A 19513-nucleotide genomic window follows, 5' to 3' on the forward strand; every position below is an offset into this window, starting at 1 on the left:
AGTGATGGAATTCCTCGACTTTTCTGCCAACCCATTGCTTGCAGCTCAGTTCTAATTGTCTCCTTACAGACAGCCACAGTTCCTCGATCAATCATATCCAGCCTTAATTTTTTTCTAAACTGCTTCATTTGTTTTTAGAAACAAGAATACCAAGCTGTCTCATGTCACCGACAGTCAATTTTCTGGGCCTACCTGCGCCTCCCTGGTGCTCAATGCCATATCCATTTGCAATATTTTTCAAAACACGTTAAACAGTGGACAAAGGGATGCCTGGTCCACTTGAAATCACTTTAGCTGATCTGATGTCCTTGTTATAATACTCTAAAATCAACTTCCTCTTCTCTAAATCATCCAATTTAACATATTCCTAAAATTCTCAATAATATCTGGTCATACTATATCAGTGTAGGAAAGATGTAGAAAATCTAGCCTGTCCACAGGACTGGCAGGTCAAATTTTTTACCAGTCCTGCCAAAATCTAGCCTGTCCTCCAAATATAAATAAAACACCTTCGGCAGTAAATATTCAAAAAGGTTATAATCATTATAAATATGTCATTGGTTTGCTAAAATTGACCCGACATGAGGACCGACCAGATATTTTTTTAACCCATCCTCCACAAAATTCACCCGTCTCGGACGTTGGGACGGTGTATCTTTCCTACACTGACTATATATTCCCTCCAAGTATATATGCCATATTCATACCAATCATGTTCATATCATGTTTAAAACATGTTTATACGATAGACACAAATTCATCAAAACTGTGTATTAGATAAAGCCCATCAGTTCTATATTTTAGATATATGCACACCAAGTATATGTACTATATACAAACCAATCATGTTTATATCTTAGACACAAGTTCATCAAAAGTGTGTATTAGACATATGCTCACCAAGTCGATATACAAGATATAAGCCCAACTGGTTCCTTATCAATTATATACACATTAATTTCAAATTATAAAGACATAAGCAGGGCTTGATTTAAGGGATTTTACCCTTCTTGCACCAGGTGCAACCTAAGACCAAAACCTAGTTGCTCCAGCCAAATTCCAGTTGCACTGCTTTTATTGCAATATGTAATGGCAGAAATATGCTACTGAATTATTAAAGTTTAGAAGAAAAATGAGCTGAGATTTATGAGTCAGATTTATTGTTATTTATTTCTCAAAAATTGACTTGCACCTGGTGCAAATTAGACAAATAATAAGGTTGCAATGTGTAATATTGGGTTGCACCGGTGCAAGTAACAAAGCACAAAATTGAGCCCTGATAAGACATTGCAGAAAGATCTGGATAATATCAGGGCCATACATATGGGGCTTTCTATTCACACAATATGCAGAGCCTTCACAACAGAACATGTTGTGTGGCCTTCTCTTCACAGAACATGTACCCGTGAACATCCGGGTTAGATTTGGTCTTCAGCAACCCATGCATGTCGTCAGAGGCAGGAACAGGACTGGATGGTCAGGTTCACTGACTTGGTTGACACATGTCATCAGATCCGCTGCCATATAGCTGTAAATCGCTGCTCATGATGTTGATCACTGGATTGTCTGGTCCAGACCACTTATTTACAGACTCTCTGCAGTGCTAAAGCCCTAAATAAAGCAATAGCTGAGATCTGGTCTCCCTAGGGCTCCTTTTCAATATAAATGGGCTTGTTTGTTACTATCAAAATTATATATATTGCTAAAAGAGTCTTCTCTTCACAGGAGTGTCCCCATGTGATATTGCTGGAATATTGCTAAAAGCGGCGTAAAACTAAACTCAGTCAGTCAGTCAGTCTTCACAGAACATGCAGAACCTTTTCTTCACAGAACGTGTAGCACATGCTCTTCAGAAAACCTTTGAATGAGAATGAGAAAACCTTCCCTTCATAGAAAAAGGTGGAGCCTTCCATTCACAGAGACTAAGGGAGTCTTCTCTTCACAGACTACTAATTAGGTAACTCAAAGAAGCTTGGCCATTGTTTGACGATTCTGCTGGGTTAATTTCCTGACACGTTAACAGATGTTCGAGTAAAGAGACTGCTCCTGAATGAATTTACGTGGAAGAAGGCTCAGGCAATGTGGAAGTGCTACCAAAGTAGATTCAAGTTCCTACTAACGCCATTTGGTTTGTCTGCTCGTACACATTTTATTATGTGATATTAGTTTAGCAACTATTGATTGCCAAACACATCGAGACCATGTCTCAGATTCACAACAAATACACCGTCTAGAAAAAGGCTAAGCTTGGAACCAAAATAGTGGGAGACAAGGCTGGGGCAAAATGATACTACCTAGCAATTTGACACACATTTCATATAGTTTGTCAATTAGGATGATGGGTATCAAAATAGCTCAAAGAAATTGATAATTGTTGAGTAAATATCAATTGATTATTGATTAATATCGGAGAAGTAAATTTGAAATAAAAATGTAAAAAAAGTCCCACAGAAATCAAGAGATTTCACATCACTGGTGAGTGGCGATACATTTCTTATTATTGGATATTTATATAGCGCACATATCCACATAACTTGTACATGCTCAAGGCGCTGGAGAGTTCCCTTGATCATTGGATGTCAATCTCAACGGCACATCGTATTATCAATCTCAACTCCCCGGGGAGCATACACCTCTTGCAGCCACTAGGCGCACCAACTTATTGCAGCTTTCTCATCCTGACGAGGTACCCATTCACAGCTGGGTGAACTAGGACACATAGTCACAGCACTTTGTCCAAGTTTACTGCACGTAGCTGTACCTGTAACTAGGTGTTTGCACATATTCATGTGGCCACCATCTGGTCATCTACAAACGGATTTGTGGGTTCTTTTAAGTGCACAGGGTTGTGTACTGTACACTAGGGTTTGTGACAACACTGAAAGAGTCTGCACACAAAGTTGACTCCAAGGTTTTTACACCCGGTCACAGGTGGGCTCGATCCCGACACCTCAAGCTCACTGGATCACTAACCTGGATCACATTTATTCATGGATCAAGTTACATAAACAGCATCCTGAACAAACTTTAGAAGCAGCTTTTGAATAAAGATATCATGTCCATGTGCATGTCATGATAATGTGAATTATAACTTAATTTCTTAATAGTTTAAGTATGACATAATCGATGACACAATTTTCGCATCGATAATGGTTGATAATTCTTCCCACGATGGCAAATCTTCAATAATTCATGAAATACACAATGCCATTTAGAAAGTGGTCAAATGTAACATCTGTTATATTTGGGATTACACTTTCTTTGTAAAGTACAGATTCTAGTACTTTTGTTGGGTTGAGTCCCATCCAGGAATAATAATTCATGTTTTTAGCCAGCCCTAATGCATTGAACGCCAATAATTCTTGGTAATACTAAATACCCAAACACAAAGGTTGGTACTCTGCACCACAACATGTGCTCCCTACACCTTTAAGCTTACTCCATGAAAGTGCTGCATTCAATTTTCATTCTCAACTCCCTGGGGAACATACAACCCAAGCTTTGAGGCACTGGAAGGTTAACAGGTACACGATCATCTGTTTCAACTCTGAACCCATTCTGTTGGACGTATCGAGGCATATTTTAAACAAATTCTCCAAGTCCAGAGAGACACTATATGCGGTGAATTGTGAGCTGTGGTCTGTACACAGGCTCACATCCCATCTCAAAGATTGGAGAGAGACGTATAATGTCTTATCTCCGGGAACATGTCAGTGCACACTGAGGATGTCAAGGCTCTTTTTGTACGTTGGATTCAAATTGTCAGCAGAGTGGTATGGGAGATGCAGATAAACTAATATCTGGTATGCTGATTCAGCATTTTAAACATGTAAAAATAACAATGTAAATGAAAATGTCCTAGACCTAGGTTTTCGAAGCTCTCTTAGAACTAAGATCGTCGTAAGTGCCATATATTAAGATTAACTGATGACTATCTTAGCACTAAGAGAGCTTCTTGAAAATCTAGGCCCTGTACATGATATGAATACACAATGGCCATTAGAAAGTGGTGGGGCGGTGGGGTAGCCTAATGGTTAAAGCGTTGGCTCGTCACGCCGAAGATCCGGGTTCGATTCCCCACATGGGTACAATGTGTGAAGCCCATTTCTGGTGTCCCCCGCTGTTATATTGCTGGAATATTGCTAAAAGCGGCGTAAAACCATACTCACTCACTATTAGAAAGTGGCAGATGTAACATATGTTACACATGGGGTTACATTTGCTCAGTAAAGTACAGATTCGCATCTGAAATTCAATCCCACACTCTCAGACTGAGGCACCTATTCATCACACATAAAGTCAGTTATCTGACGCACCCACAAAATATGGAAGCCTCGCAATTGGTAGTCTAGATCACATACTTTGCACTCTCCTTTGACAAATATAAATGTAAATAGCTATGAATACACATTGCCTTTCAAAAAGTGGTCATATATAACATGTATTATATTTGGGATTACACGTCCTCTGTTAAAATCGAACCCCCAGTGGCTGGGAGGGTAAGGTTGCTGACTTTGTGTGCTGGTGTGCTGACGCTTAGGTGTCTTACTCTGAGTGCGTAGGTTTGAATCCTGGATTTGACATGACCATAAAAGCACTAGAGTGAGTGAGTGAGTTTAGTTTTACGCCGGACTCAGCAATATTTCAGTTATATGGCGGAGATCTGTAAATAATCGAGTCTGGACCAGACAATCCATTGATCAACAGCATGAGCATCGATCTTCGCAACTGGGAACCGATGACATGTGTCAACCAAGTCAGCGAGCCTGACCACCCGATCCCGTTAGTCGCCTCTTAAGACAAGCATGGGTTACTGAAGGCTCATTCTAACCCAGACCTTCACGGGTATAAAAGTACTAGAATCTGTATAATATTGACAAACAGTAATCCCATACTTGAAATATGTTAGTTTACATTATAGCTTATTTATTTGATATTTTTTCAGTAAAAAGTATCCGTGAAGATCCGTGTTAGAATTGGTTTTCAGCAACCCATGCTTGTCATTGGAGGCAACTAATGGGATTGGGTGGTCAGACACTATGTGGCGAAAACATAGAAATGAGAAGTTATTGCCAGTTAAAATAAGATCATGTGTATCAACAATAGATAAATGTTTGCACATATCTTTGTAAGTTGTATAACCCTCTAAGATCCATGTTAGAATTGGTCTTCAACAATCCATGCTTGTTGTGGTCAGGCTCCCTGACTTGGTTGACACATGCCATTGTATATCAATTGCACATATTGATGCTCGTGCTGTTGATCACTGGATTGTCTGGTCCAGACTGCCGCCATATAACTGTAATATTGCTAAATGCAGCCTTAAACAACAAACAAACAAATAAACAAACATCAGTTATTCAACAACAAATTGCATCTTTAAGTCAATGCTTCTTAGATTTGCTTCAAGCAGTATTCAGGATTCAGGGATGAACAATGACACTCAGAATATAAAATTCGATGGTTGGTTGTTGGTTGGTTGTTTAACACAAGACTTAGAAATATTCCAGCTACTGTACAGAAACAAATCTAGGCCAGACAATCCAGTGATCAACAGCATGAGAATCAATCTACACAATTGGGATACAATGTCATGTGTCAACAAAGACAGCGACCCTGACCACGCGATCCCGATAGTCGCCTCTTACGACAAGTTGAGCTGCTGAAGATCAATTCTATCCCAGATCTTCACAGGTCAAATTAGATGGTATTCAGTATTCAAGGAAGGAGGCTGGCATGCTCCACACGAGACACCTGATAACAGCAGCTTATGTTTTAGACATAATTTCTTAACCTCAAGGCAGAACCATCAATTCCAGTGGAAGTGCCTGGCATTGAACATCAAACAACACGCTTCTATCTGCTGTGATGTGTAAAAGCTCCTGCCCTTCCATGTGTCTGAGATGATACCGCCTGGATGGGGAGAGCGTATGCATCGGTCAATAAGCCAAGATCTAACACCGTTAGCGTCCCCGGGGTGAGATCGGACTGACTTAGTGTACGAATGAAATCAAATTATTCAAAGGAGATGCATGTCATTGACAGAAAGATGTATCTGTGTTGATGTGAGAAAACACTTACTGATGTCCTTGTTATTTCTGAAGGGTGTTTTTGCCTGTTAGCTTCATATACTGAGAGGAGGACTGGCAATGTATACTGATGAATAAAATGAGGGAACACTATGGAGACAATGCAAACAAATTCATTCAACAAACAAGAAGTGTTTGAATCAGTAACACTTCTGTTCATCAGTTTATGTAAAATACCACTACATTGAATGGTTGGCAATATGTGAGATATCACAGTTTGAAGGCAGGCAATATGTGAGATATCAGAATTTGAAGGCAGGCAATATGTGAGAGATCACTGCTATGAAGGTAGACAATATGTGAGATATCACAGTTTGAAGGCAGTCAATGTGTGAGATATCACAGCTATGAAGGTTGACAATATGTGAGATATCACTGCTATGAAGGTTGACAATATGTGAGATATCACAGTTTGAAGGCAGGCAATATGTGAGATATCACTGCTTTGAAGGCAGGCAATATGTGAGATATCACTGCTATGAAGGTTGACAATATGTGAGATATCACAGTTTGAAGGCAGGCAATATGTGAGATATCACTGCTATGAAGGATATCACAGTTTGGCAATATGTGAGATATCACTGCTATGAAGGTTGACAATATGTGAGATATCACAGTTTGAAGGCAGGCAATATGTGAGATATCACTGCTATGAAGGCAGGCAATATGTGAGATATCACTGCTATGAAGGTTGACAATATGTGAGATATCACAGTTTGAAGGCAGGCAATATGTGAGATATCACTGCTATGAAGGCAGGCAATATGTGAGATATCACTGCTATGAAGGTTGACAATATGTGAGATATCACAGTTTGAAGGCAGGCAATATGTGAGATATCACTGCTATGAAGGTTGACAATATGTGAGATATCACTGCTATGAAGGTAGACAATATGTGAGATATCACAGTTTGAAGGCAGACAATATGTGAGATATCACAGTTTGAAGGCAGGCAATATGTGAGATATCACTGCTATGAAGGTTGACAATATGTGAGATATCACAGTTTGAAGTCAGGCAATATGTGAGATATCACTGCTATGAAGGTAGACAATATGTGAGATATCACAGTTTGAAGGCAGGCAATATGTGAGATATCACTGCTATGAAGGTAGACAATATGTGAGATATCACAGTTTGAAGGCAGGCAATATGTGAGATATCACTGCTATGAAGGTAGACAATATGTGAGATATCACAGTTTGAAGTCAGGCAATATGTGAGATATCACTGCTATGAAGGTTGACAATATGTGAGATATCACAGTTTGAAGGTAGACAATATGTGCGATATCAGAATTTGAAGGTAGACAATATGTGAGATATCACAGCTTGAAGACAGGCAATATGTGAGAGATCATATCATGACGCGTCATATTATGACGTTATAATATTTTTAGCGATACAGCTTCTCGGCGGAGAGTTTGGCGATTACCGTGGCAGCGGGTAATATTTTTTGCCTGGGAGAGGTGACACGGAAACTTGTTAAAGCGACACTGACCAATGAGAAATTAAAGAAGTTTACATGAAGGTAAGATAATATGTTATACGTCACTGCTATGAAGATAGCCAATATGTGAGATATCACATCAATGAAGGTAGGCAATATGCGAGACATCAAAACTATGAAGATATGTGATAATATCACAGCTTTTAAGCTAGACAATATATGAGTGAGTGAGTGAGTGAGTTTAGTTTTACACCGCTATAGACAAGCAATATCACAGCGAAAGACACCAAAAATGGGCTTCACACATTGTACCTATGTGGGAAATCGAACCCGGGTCTGTGGCGTGACAAGCGAACGCTTTAACCACTAGGCTACCCCCACCGCCCCAGACAATATATGAGATATCATAGCCATGAAGGTAGGCAACATGTGAGAAATTACAGCTACAAAGGTAGGCAATATGTGAGATATTACACAATATGGGTAGACATTATGTGAGATATTACACAATATGGGTAGACATTATGTGAGATATTACACAATATGGGTAGACATTATGTGAGATATTACACAATATGGGTAGACATTATGTGAGATATTACACAATATGGGTAGACATTATGTGAGGTAGACATTATGTGAGATATTACACAATATAGGTAGACATTATGTGAGATATTACACAATATAGGTAGACATTATGTGAGATATTACACAATATGGGTAGACATTATGTGAGATATTACACAATATAGGTAGACATTATGTGAGATATTACACAATATGGGTAGACATTATGTGAGATATTACACAATATAGGTAGACATTATGTGAGATATTACACAATATGTGGTAGACATTATGTGAGATATTACACAATATGGGTAGACATTATGTGAGATATTACACAATATAGGTAGACATGTGAGATATTACACAATATAGGTAGACATTATGTGAGATATTACACAATATAGGTAGACATTATGTGAGATATTACACAATATAGGTAGACATTATGTGAGATATTACACAATATAGGTAGACATTATGTGAGATATTACACATAGACATTATGTGAGATATAGACATTACAATATAGGTAGACATGTGAGATATTACACAATATAGGTAGACATTATGTGAGATATTACACAATATAGGTGACATTATGTGAGATATTACACAATATAGGTAGACATTATGTGAGATATTACACAATATAGGTGACATTATGTGAGATATTACACAATATAGGTAGACATTATGTGAGATATTACAGCCATGAGGTGTTAGTGACATGACCTTCATGATGTTATACTACAATAGTGCCACAATCATGTTTCTACATTAACTTCAAAACAGCTCAAGGTTATATACAGCATCACCTTAAAACAACTCCCCATTAAAGAAGGAGTGAAAAACTCTTATCAGCTTCAATGTCATGATCTAAATGCTGTTGTGCACAACATGAGCTGAGAATATTTGTAACAATAGAAAAATGTATGGATGTTCTTCAAAACCATCTAATTCCATGCCAGTTTTTCATGGCATGCTGTGGGACTGGCTCCAGAATCGGCCAATGTGATGAATGTGGATGATACAGGGATAAGTCCTCAGATCGGTGCCAGATAAATATTCTCCTCCTCATTCCACTGCCAGTCAGCAAGTGCTGGGTCTGTAGTATAATGAGGCAATCAAAGAAGCACCTGTTTCTGATGGGCAGGCTGTGGTCTGATAGTCAGGATGTCCTGTAGTCTGTCTCACAGTCCCTGAACCACATTATTTCCCCTTCCACCCAGCCCTTTTTGCAATTTTAAAGCCTATAATAAAGCAAGTCTAAATTGCCTCAGGTTCTGAATTTCCCATCTGACTGGGGTTCCTTTTCTAATTTAAATGGATTTATTTGTTAGTATCAAAATTATATATATTCAGAGACTAAGTGTTAGTCTAGATGTCCTGGTGCTACAAGCCAACTCAGATGATTGAATGCAATAGGCACTAGGGCACAAGGAAGCTGGGGTTGGGCGATGTGTATGAAAAACCATCAAATATCAATTTCCTTCAACGAGATGTGGAAGTCGTCCCTTGGGGAGAGAGGGAAATGGGATGCTGGGAAAATAGGGGAATTGGGCCCCTGATGGTGAAAAGGATAAGGCCCCTGCAATGGGGAGAAAGGGGAGATGGTTGGGGCCCTTAGTATGATGGGGGGGCACTGCTGGGAGAGAGGGCAGCTCAATGGGGCCTGTCTGTGAAGGAGTGAAAGAATAAGGGCGGGGTCGAGATGGAGTGTGAAGTCAGATTGGTGGGGCTCAAGAAAACAGAGGCCCTCCAATGGTGGGAGGAGCAGGGAGAAGGGTGGGGCTCTACATGTAGAAGAGAGGCCCTGCAATAGGGGAGCAGGAGAGAGGGATGAGGCTCTACATGTAGAAGAGAGGTCCTGCAATAGGGGAGCAGGAGAGAGGGGTGGGGCTCTACATGGAGAGGAGAGGCCCTGCAATAGGGGAGCAGGAGAGAGGGATGGGGCTCTACATGTAGAAGAGAGGCCCTGCAATAGGGGAGCAGGAGAGAGGGATGGGGCTCTACATGGAGAGGAGAGGCCATGCAATAGGGGAGCAGGAGAGAGGGGTGGGGCTCTACATGGAGAGGAGAGGCCCTGCAATGGTGGAGCAGGAGAGAGGGATGGGGCTCTACATGTAGAAGAGGGGCCCTGCAATAGGGGAGCAGGAGAGAGGAGTGGGGCTCTACATGGAGAGGAGAGGCCCTGCAATAGGGGAGCAGGAGAGAGGGGTCGGGCTCTACATGGAGAGAAGGGCCCTGCAATGGTGGAGCAGGAGAGAGGGAGTGGGGCTCTACATGTAGAAGAGGGGCCCTGCAATAGGGGAGCAGGAGAGAGGGGTGGGGCTCTACATGGAGAGGAGAGGCCCTGCAATGGTGGAGCAGGAGAGAGGGATGGGGCTCTACATGTAGAAGAGGGGCCCTGCAGTGGGGGAGCAGGGAGAGGAGGTGGGGCTCTACATGGAGAGGAGAGGCCTGCAATGGTGGAGCAGGAGGAGAGGGAGGAGAGGGTGGGGCTCTACATGGAGAGGAGGCCCTGCAATGGGGGCAGCAGGAGAGAGGGGTGGGGCTCTACATGGAGAGGAGAGGCCCTGCAATGGGGGAGCAGGGAGAGAGGGGTGGGGGCTCTACATGAGCAGGAAGAGGGCCCTGCAATGGGGAGCAGGAGAGAGGGGTGGGGCTCTACATGGAGAAGAGAGGCCCTGCAATGGGGAGCAGGAGGAGAGGGTGGGGCTCTACATGGAGAGGAGAGAGCCCATGCAATAGGGGAGCAGGAGAGAGGGGTTGGGCTCTACATGGAGAAGAGGGGCCCTGCAATGGTGGAGCAGGAGAGAGGGGTGGGGCTCTACATGTAGAAGAGAGGCCCTGCAATAGGGGAGCAGGAGAGAGGGTGGGGCTCTACATGGAGAGGAGAGGCCCTGCAATAGGGGAGCAGGAGAGAGGAGTGGGGCTCTACATGGAGAAGAGGGGCCCTGCAATGGTGGAGCAGGAGAGAGGAGTGGGGCTCTACATGTAGAAGAGAGGCCCTGCAATAGGGGAGCAGGAGAGAGGGGTGGGGCTCTACATGGAGAGGAGAGGCCCTGCAATTGGGGAGCAGGAGAGAGGGATGAGGCTCTACATGTAGGGTGGGGCAAAGGTATTGGGCTCTAGATTGAGAGCAGCACTGGAATGAAGGGTGCAGGGGAGAGGGATCTGACTCTTCATGGAGAGAAGGATTAGGAGTGAGTGAGGAGAGTGAGGAGAAATTGTTCATGTTGAAAATGGGGATTTGGAGAAGTGATAAATCAGGTAGGTGGAAGGGGTCACTGTATGAGATGGACAGGAGGTGTGGCCACCATGGGATACAACCCATGGGGAGGAGGGGCCAGGATTGAAGAGAGAGGTTCCAGTCTGGGAGACAGAGATGAAGAGAGCAAATTCAGAACATAGGGACCTGGTGGATGAATCTATACAGCCTCTCACTGCCTCTCACTGCCTTCATGAGCCGGAAGCCCTCTCCCTGGGGAGGGGCAGTATTGATCAGGATGAAGATAACTGTTATACCGCTGGTTCTCAATATTAACTAACCTGGAGTTTTTACTACTCAAGATAAGTGCCCAAAAAGTGATTTGTCACAGTGTGGGATATGAATTCCATTTTCAGTGAAATCAAGTGGAGAATAATGAATTCTCTCATGTCATGTATGTTGTACTGACCTAGGAGAGGGTACAGAGATATTGTGGAGGATACAGACTTTGGGAAGGGTACAAAGCTGTTGGAGAAGGGTACAAAGCTGTTGGAGAAGGGTACAAAGCTGTTGGAGAAGGGACACAACTGGGGGATGGTCAGAGTGGACAGTAGTAGTGTTCTAATTTCTTGAAGTAATCAAAGACTGGTCACAGTGACCAAACGACCAAGCAATCGTTCACATTTTCTCACAATCGAACACAAACGATTTTGGAACTACTGTTTGAAACACTTGACGATGGAACATATATTAGAAGTTGTCAGGGTCTGAAAATGTGTTTAAGTCTTAGAAAACTCACTTCACTTACTGAAAAGTCATGACTGAATATTTCTTGAAGACTCCAGGAAGTTTATGTTCATGATATATCAGTCATCACTTTAAAGTATCAAGTTGCATCATTTTAAACTGGATGTGAAGTTTGCAAATGCAATTTGTGCAGTTTCTTAATAAAGCAACAACAAAAAACATCAGAACCACATTATATGTATCTGCATAACAACCGAAAAGGAAAATCTGAAAAATGACGCTAACCAAGATTTTTCGATGATTGCTCGTTGGTAATGATCCAATCATCAATTGTGAGATTTCAAACAATTAGCAGCACTAGTGGACAGAGCTAGGGAGGGTACAGAGCTGGGAGAGGGGGAAGCTAGGGGAGGGTACCCAGCTGTAGCAGAGGGACAGAGCTAGGAGGGAGGGATACAGGAGCTGGGAGAGGAGGAAGCTAAGTGAGGGGTGCCAGCTGTGGCAGAGGACAGAGCTGGGGAGGGTGCAGAGCTGGGAGAGGGGAGAGCTAAGGGTGAGGGGTGGCTGGCTGAGAGACAGAGGGACAGAGCTAGGGAGGGGTACAGAGCTGGGAGGGGGAAGCTAAGTGAGGGGGTGCAGCTGCAGCAGAGAGGACAGAGCTAGGGAGGGTACAGAGCTGGGAGAGGGGGGAAGCTGGTGGAGGGTAGCCCAGCTGTAGCAGAGAGGGACAGAGCTAGGGGAGGGTGGGGAGCTGGGAGGTGGGAAGCTAAGTGAGGGGGTGCCAGCTGGCAGAGAGGACAGAGGGGGAGGGAGGCACAGAGCTGGGGAGAGGAGGAAGCTAAGTGAGGGTACCCAGCTGGCAGCAGAGAGGACAGAGCTAGGAGGGGTACAGAGCTGGGAGAGGAGGAAGCTAAGGTGAGGAGTGCCAGCTGTAGCAGAGAGGACAGAGCTGGGGGAGGGTACAGGAGCTGGGAGAGGGGGAAGCTAAGTGAGAGGGTATCCAGCTGTAGCAGAGGACAGAGCTAGGGAGGTACACAGAACTGGAGAGAGGGGAGGGAAAGGAGGGTACCCCAGCTGGCAGCAGGTGGACAGAGCTAGGGAGGATACAGAGCTGAGAGAGGGAGGAAGCTAAGTGAGGGAGGACAATCCAGCTGACAGAGCAGAGAGGACAGAGCTAGTGGAGGGGGGAGGGAGGCAGGAGGAGAGAGGGGGGCTGGGGAGGGTGCAGCTGTGGCAGAGAGGACAGAGCTAGGGAGGATACAGAGCTGAGAGGGAGGGAAGCTAGAGTGAGGGGTATCCAGCAGCTGTGGCAGAGAGGACAGGCTAGGGGAGGGAGGATGGGGATGGCTGAGAGAGGGGGAAGCTAGGTGGGGGGTGCAGCTGTAGCAGAGGAGGACAGAGCTAGGGAGGGTACAGGAGCTGGGAGAGGAGGAAGCTAAGTGAGGGTGCAGCTGTAGCAGAGGAGGACAGAGCTAGGGAGGGTACAGAGGTGGGAGAGGAGGAAGCTAAGTGAGGGGTGCAGATGTAGCAGAAGGACAGAGCTAGGAGGATGGGAGCTGGGGAGGAGGGAGGCTAAGTGAGGGTACCCAGCTGTAGCAGAGGGGACAGAGCTAGGGGAGGATACAAGAGCTGAGGAGGGGAGGAAGCTAGGGGAGGGTACCCAGCTGTAGCAGAGAGGACAGAGCTAGGAGGGGATACAGAGCAGAGAGAGAAGGGGAGGAAGCTAGGGGGAGGGTGCAGCTGTAGCAGAGAGGACAGAGCTAGGGAGGGTACAGAGCTGGGAGAGGGAGGAAGCTAAGGGGGGAGGGGTGCAGCTGTAGCAGAGAGGACAGAGCTGGGAGGATACAGAGCTGGGAGAGGGGGGAAGCTAAGTGAGGGGGTATCCAGCTGTAGAGAAGGACAGAGCTAGGGAGGGAACACAGAACTGAGAGAGGGAGGAGGAAGCTGGGGAGGGTGTCCAGCTGTAGCAGAGAGGACAGAGCTAGGGGAGGATACAGAGCTGGGAGAGGGAGGAAGCTAAGTGAGGGTGTCCAGCTGTAGCAGAGAGGACAGAGCTAGGGAGGGTACAGAACTGAGAGAGGGAGGAAGCTAGGGGAGGGTATCCAGCTGTAGCAGAGAGGACAGAGCTAGGGAGGATACAGAGCTGGGAGAGGGGGAAGCTAAGTGAGGGTACCCAGCTGTAGCAGAGAGGACAGAGCTAGGGGAGGGGATACAGAGCTGGGAGAGGGGAAGCTAAGTGGGGTGACCCAGCTGCAGCAGAGAGGGACAGAGCTAGGGAGGATACAGGGAGCTGGGAGGGGGCTAAGTGAGGGTACCCAGCTGTAGCAGAGAGGACAGAGCTAGGGAGGATACAGAGCTGAGAGGGGGAAGCTAAGTGAGGGTACCCAGCTGTAGCAGAGAGGACAGAGCTAGGGAGGATACAGAGCTGGGAGAGGGGAAGCTAAGTGAGGGTACCCAGCTGTAGCAGAGAGGACAGAGCTAGGGAGGATACAGAGCTGAGAGAGAGAGGGGAAGCTAAGTGAGGGTACCCAGCTGTAGCAGAGAGGACAGAGCTAGGGAGGATACAGAGCTGGGAGGGGAAGCTAAGTGAGGGTACCCAGCTGTAGCAGAGAGGACAGAGCTAGGGAGGATACAGAGCTGGGAGAGGGGAAGCTAAGTGAGGGTACCCAGCTGTAGCAGAGAGGACAGAGCTAGGAAGGGTACAGAGCTGAGAGAGGGGAAGCCAAGTGAGGGTACCCAGCTGTAGCAGAGAGGACAGAACTAGGAAGGGTACAGAGCTGAGAGAGGGGGAAGCTAAGTGAGGGTACCCAGCTGTAGCAGAGAGGACAGAGCTAGGGAGGGTACAGAGCTGAGAGAGGGGGAAGCTAAGTGAGGGTACCCAGCTGTAGCAGAGAGGACAGAGCTAGGGAGGGTACAGAGCTGAGAGAGGGGGAAGCTAAGTGAGGGTACCCAGCTGTAGCAGAGTGGACAGAGCTAGGGTGGGTACAGAGCTGAGAGAGGGGGAAGCTAAGTGAGGGTACCCAGCTGTAGCAGAGAGGACAGAGCTAGGGTGGGTACAGAGCTGAGAGAGGGGGGAAGCTAAGTGAAGGTACCCAGCTGTAGCAGAGAGGACAGAACTAGGGAGGGTACAGAGCTGAGAGAGGGGGCAAGCTAAGTGACGGGTACCCAGCTGTAGCAGAGTGGATAGAGCTAGGGAGGGCACAGAGCTGAGAGAGGGGTAAGCTAAGTGAGAGGTTTAATTCACAGCTTGTTTGCAATCCCACTGACCTTTGATGTTCCATTTAAGATGTCAACAAATATGAAAAAAATATGGAAGTGATGTAATAGATTCAAGTGAATGCAAACCAATCAAAGCCATCACAAATACTAAAAGGCACTGAAAATCATCACAGACCCTAAGAGAACTCAAACAGCTATTTGCCCCTGGCACTATTCCACATTCAAAGCACAAGCAAATATTCTGTCCCGTTTTTAATCTTTGAACCAATCATTTTAATGGGTTTGCAATCAAACAAATTCTTGATGACACTTCAAGCAATCTTTTTCACATTTGTTGACATTTTAAACTGTTTTTTGCATCAGCCATGGTGTTTTCTGAGTAAATATGACAAAAAGTATGTGGGGAGCATGCTAACTCGTCTATGGATCTGCTTAATCCTGTTAATTTGAACACATGCTTAATCCAGTCATTTGAGTGAATGAGTGAATGAGTGAGTGAGTTGGGTTTTACGCCGCTTTTAGCACTATTCCAGAAATATCACGGTGGGGGACACCAGAAATTGGCTTCACACATTGTACCAGATATGCCAACCCTAATTTAGCCCAAATAGTATTTTGGCCAAAAACTGATGCAAAAATTAGTATTTTTGGGCCAAAATTAGTATTAACTTTTCCAAAGAATTTTCATATTAAATAAAATATGTAAATATATTGTCTAAGACCTTGCTATTGACATTGTACTCACCTAAATCAGTAATAAGTATCCATATATAGCTTGACACTAAATAAAATGTGATTGAAATTTATTGTGTATGGTATGTATGCTGTTTGATAATTTAATTTAATGTATTATTTTTATAAATTTGTATATTTTTTATTGCTATCGTAGTCACGTATTTTGTGTTGTATATTTCGTTATGAATACGATAAAATCGTATGGATTGGCATCTCTGATTGTACCCATGTGGGGAATCAAACCCGGGCCTTTGGCATGACGAGCCAACGCTTTAACCACGAGGCTCCCCCCCCAGTCATTTAGACTAGACAACGGCAAAGTTATGATTCATAACTGACTAACGTTGAGAGATATCAATCAAACTGAGGCTCAGGAAGTGAGTCAGATACAGGGCTGTAACTTATTTACTCTCTTACACATGGCAAGGCCTGTATTAAATGATATAAATTGTTAACTACCATCAAGTTCCTTTGTCACTTCAGCCTTTGTCACTTCACCAGAAACATAATGCTTGGTCACGTAACATCAAAAGTAAATCTTGGTCACAAAATGTCCACAATAAAACCTGTGTCACACAACGTTTTCAATGAAATATTGGTCACAATACTTGAACAGTGAACCATTGTCACCCCAATGAAACCTTGGTCACAATACATACCAGTAAACCTTGGTCACAAAATGTCCTCTATGAAACCTGGTAGCATACTGACTACATTAACTGTTCTTGACGATTGAATTTTTACTGACTGAAACACCCCTACAGTCCTGAGTCATGAGCCATGCTATGTGAGAAAACCAAGACGCGGCCACACAGGGGTGGAAATAACCCATTGCCCGACGTCCGAGTCCAGTGTATTTTTGTCGGGCAAGCAAATTTGTATATCACACTGTACCGGTGTCCACTTGACTTTCCAATGTTAATTATGTTGTTTATTTAAAAAATCAGCAAGAAAACGGTCAGTATAGTGGAAAAATTATCAGGGCAAGTGACTTTGCACTGTACCGGAGTACACTATCAATTTTAAAGTTATTTTCACCCCTGCCACAATCTGTCCAGATCACAGCTTTTCACATGAGTTGTACATCCAAAGTGATAGCATCACGCAACAGCTTTCAGCCAAATATACCTGATAAGACATAAGCATGCCCCACGGGCTGACATACAGAGGCTATTTGTCCCTATAACTGACATATAGTAGTTACTTCCCACAGGAGCTAACATACAAAAGTTACTTGTCCTTGAAGCTTAATACTGGAGTTATTTGCCCCTGGGGATGATATACAGGAGTTACTTGACCCTGAAGCTGACATACAAGAGTTACTTGCCCCTGAGGAAATATACAAGAGTTACTTGCCCCTGGATCAGACATACAAGAGTTACTTGCCTCTGAGGAAATATACAAGAGTAACTTGCCCCTGGATCAGACATACAAGAGTTACTTGCCCCTGAGGAAATATACAAGAGTTACTTGCCTCTGGATCAGACATACAAGAGTTACTTGCCTCTGAGGAAATATACAGGAGTTACTTGCCCCTGGATCAGACATTCAAGAGTTACTTGCCCCTGAGGTAATCTACAGCAGTTACTTGCCCTGCAGCTGACATACAGGAGCTACTGGCCAATGAAGGTAATATAAAGGCATTACTTGCCCTTGAGGATGCCATACAGGAGTTACTTGACCCTTGGGATGACATACAGGAGTAACATGTCCCTGAAGCTGACATACAGATTACTTGTCCTTGGAGCTGACATACAGGAGTGATTTGCCCCTGGACCTGACATACAGGAGTTACATGCCCCTGGAGATGGTACACAGGAGCTTCTTACCCCAGGAGCTGTATTGACATGTAACTACAGTGCACTCTGTCAAACTCGGACTCTGTCTTTCTCGGATTGCTGCATAAACAGGACTGAACTTATGGTCCGGACGTAATCCTTCTTTGTTGTCATAATAAAAAAGCTCTGTATCTCGGACACTCAGGAAATATACAAGAGTTACTTGCCCCTGGATCAGACATACAAGAGTTACTTGCCTCTGAGGAAATATACACTCATTATTTCGGATTTCGGACCAAAGTGTCGCCCTGAAAAGGTAGTTACACGTAAAAACATTGCTTTATAATCCGCACTGAGCACTAAGTCTGCTTGGCCAGTAAACCTTGAATAAACAATCCATTGATTGGTTTGTGTATTTTGTCTTATTTACTGAGCAGGAAGTCTGCTTGGCCAAGACTGCTTGGTCTAGCGGTGAACACTTATTTACCTTTGACGCGATTAACACTAATTTGTAAACTATAATTGAGATGATCATGTAAACTCAGTGTCATTGTCGACGAGCTCAAAGTCCCTCTCCCATCAATCATCGATGGCTACAATTTAGAAGATGTCTCCAACTGTGATGAAACAGGCTTGTTTTATCGAGCACTACCAGACAAAAAAGCTGAGAGACCAAGCTGTTTCAAGAATGTAAATATGGAGACACACCCGTGACTTGGCGAGCCAATCGGAAGGCATGGATGACCTCACACATATTCAGTGATTGGCTAGATCAAGTCAACAGACAGATGAGGAAAAGAAAGAGGCGTATCTTCTTGTTCATTGCTCAGCAATGTTACAGTAAAATATCTTCCGCCCATCACAACGTCAGTTCTCAAACCTCTTGACCAGGGAATAATTCGAGAGCTTTTATATGCATGTATGTAATAAACAAATGTACATGTACTTTGTCAGGAAGTGTTTCATCTTTATACGCATTCATGTAATATGTGTTTCATGCACAATCGTATGCTCGTCAAAGGGAGATGAGTCCATTAAAATCTGTGTACCTCGGACTGCTGTCTAATTCGGACTTTTTAGTCGGTCCCAAGCCAGTCCGAATTAGACAGAGTGCACTGTACTGTGAAAGATGGAGTAGTGGTGTTTGTTCTTATGTTTCTATATTATTCTGTTATTACCAATTGTGATCGTGTTGCCCTGCAATGAGAACACGTAGAACCTGAGAAATCTTGACTAACCTGGACAGTGTGACCTGAACATAGAGTTCCGGAGTTCCTTGAGCTGTTGGAACTGGGCCAGAGAGAACCGGTTGTCCTCCACAGGTGTGCTTGCGATGGCACCAATCTCTGCTGTGTGGTCCAAACTGCTCTGGAACGACATACATGTGGATTCCTGTGCAGAGCAATAAGGAAGAATAATTTCTAATGTCAATAACCTGTTTGTAGTTGACACCAGAAAAATTACCACAAGCAACTTCCAACAAAACATAAAAGCATTTATGTTTAATAGGGTTGCTAAAATATGTGGATGTTCTGCACATGACATCATACAGACCAACATGTGCAAGGCTAGAATATCTGATTAAATCCCCGAAAGACTCACCACTGTTCTTGGCAGCTGAGGCCTCAGAGAGGATGTGGCTGGCATCATCGTTGACCCTCCCCACCGTCATCAATATGATGGCATCTGCAACGAATATCTTATTAAATT

The 19513-nt window shown here is 44.1% G+C and overlaps 1 protein-coding gene across 1 annotated transcript in view; it reads right to left on the reverse strand.

Moving 5' to 3' along the window:
- Positions 1–19496, reverse strand: part of LOC124275852 — a 118751-nt gene extending 99255 nt beyond the window's left edge. The window contains exons 1-2 of the mRNA XM_046711533.1: positions 19406–19496; positions 19042–19195 (exon numbers count right to left, since the gene is read on the reverse strand). Coding sequence (XP_046567489.1) covers positions 19042–19195; positions 19406–19453 — 202 coding nt within the window. The 5' untranslated portion in view covers positions 19454–19496. The remainder of the gene's footprint in view (positions 1–19041; positions 19196–19405) is intronic.
- Positions 19497–19513: the final 17 nt, after the last annotated feature.

Source organism: Haliotis rubra, unplaced genomic scaffold (assembly GCF_003918875.1).
Source record: "Haliotis rubra isolate DU_JTF1 unplaced genomic scaffold, ASM391887v1 Scf203, whole genome shotgun sequence".
Lineage (NCBI taxonomy): Eukaryota > Metazoa > Mollusca > Gastropoda > Lepetellida > Haliotidae > Haliotis > Haliotis rubra.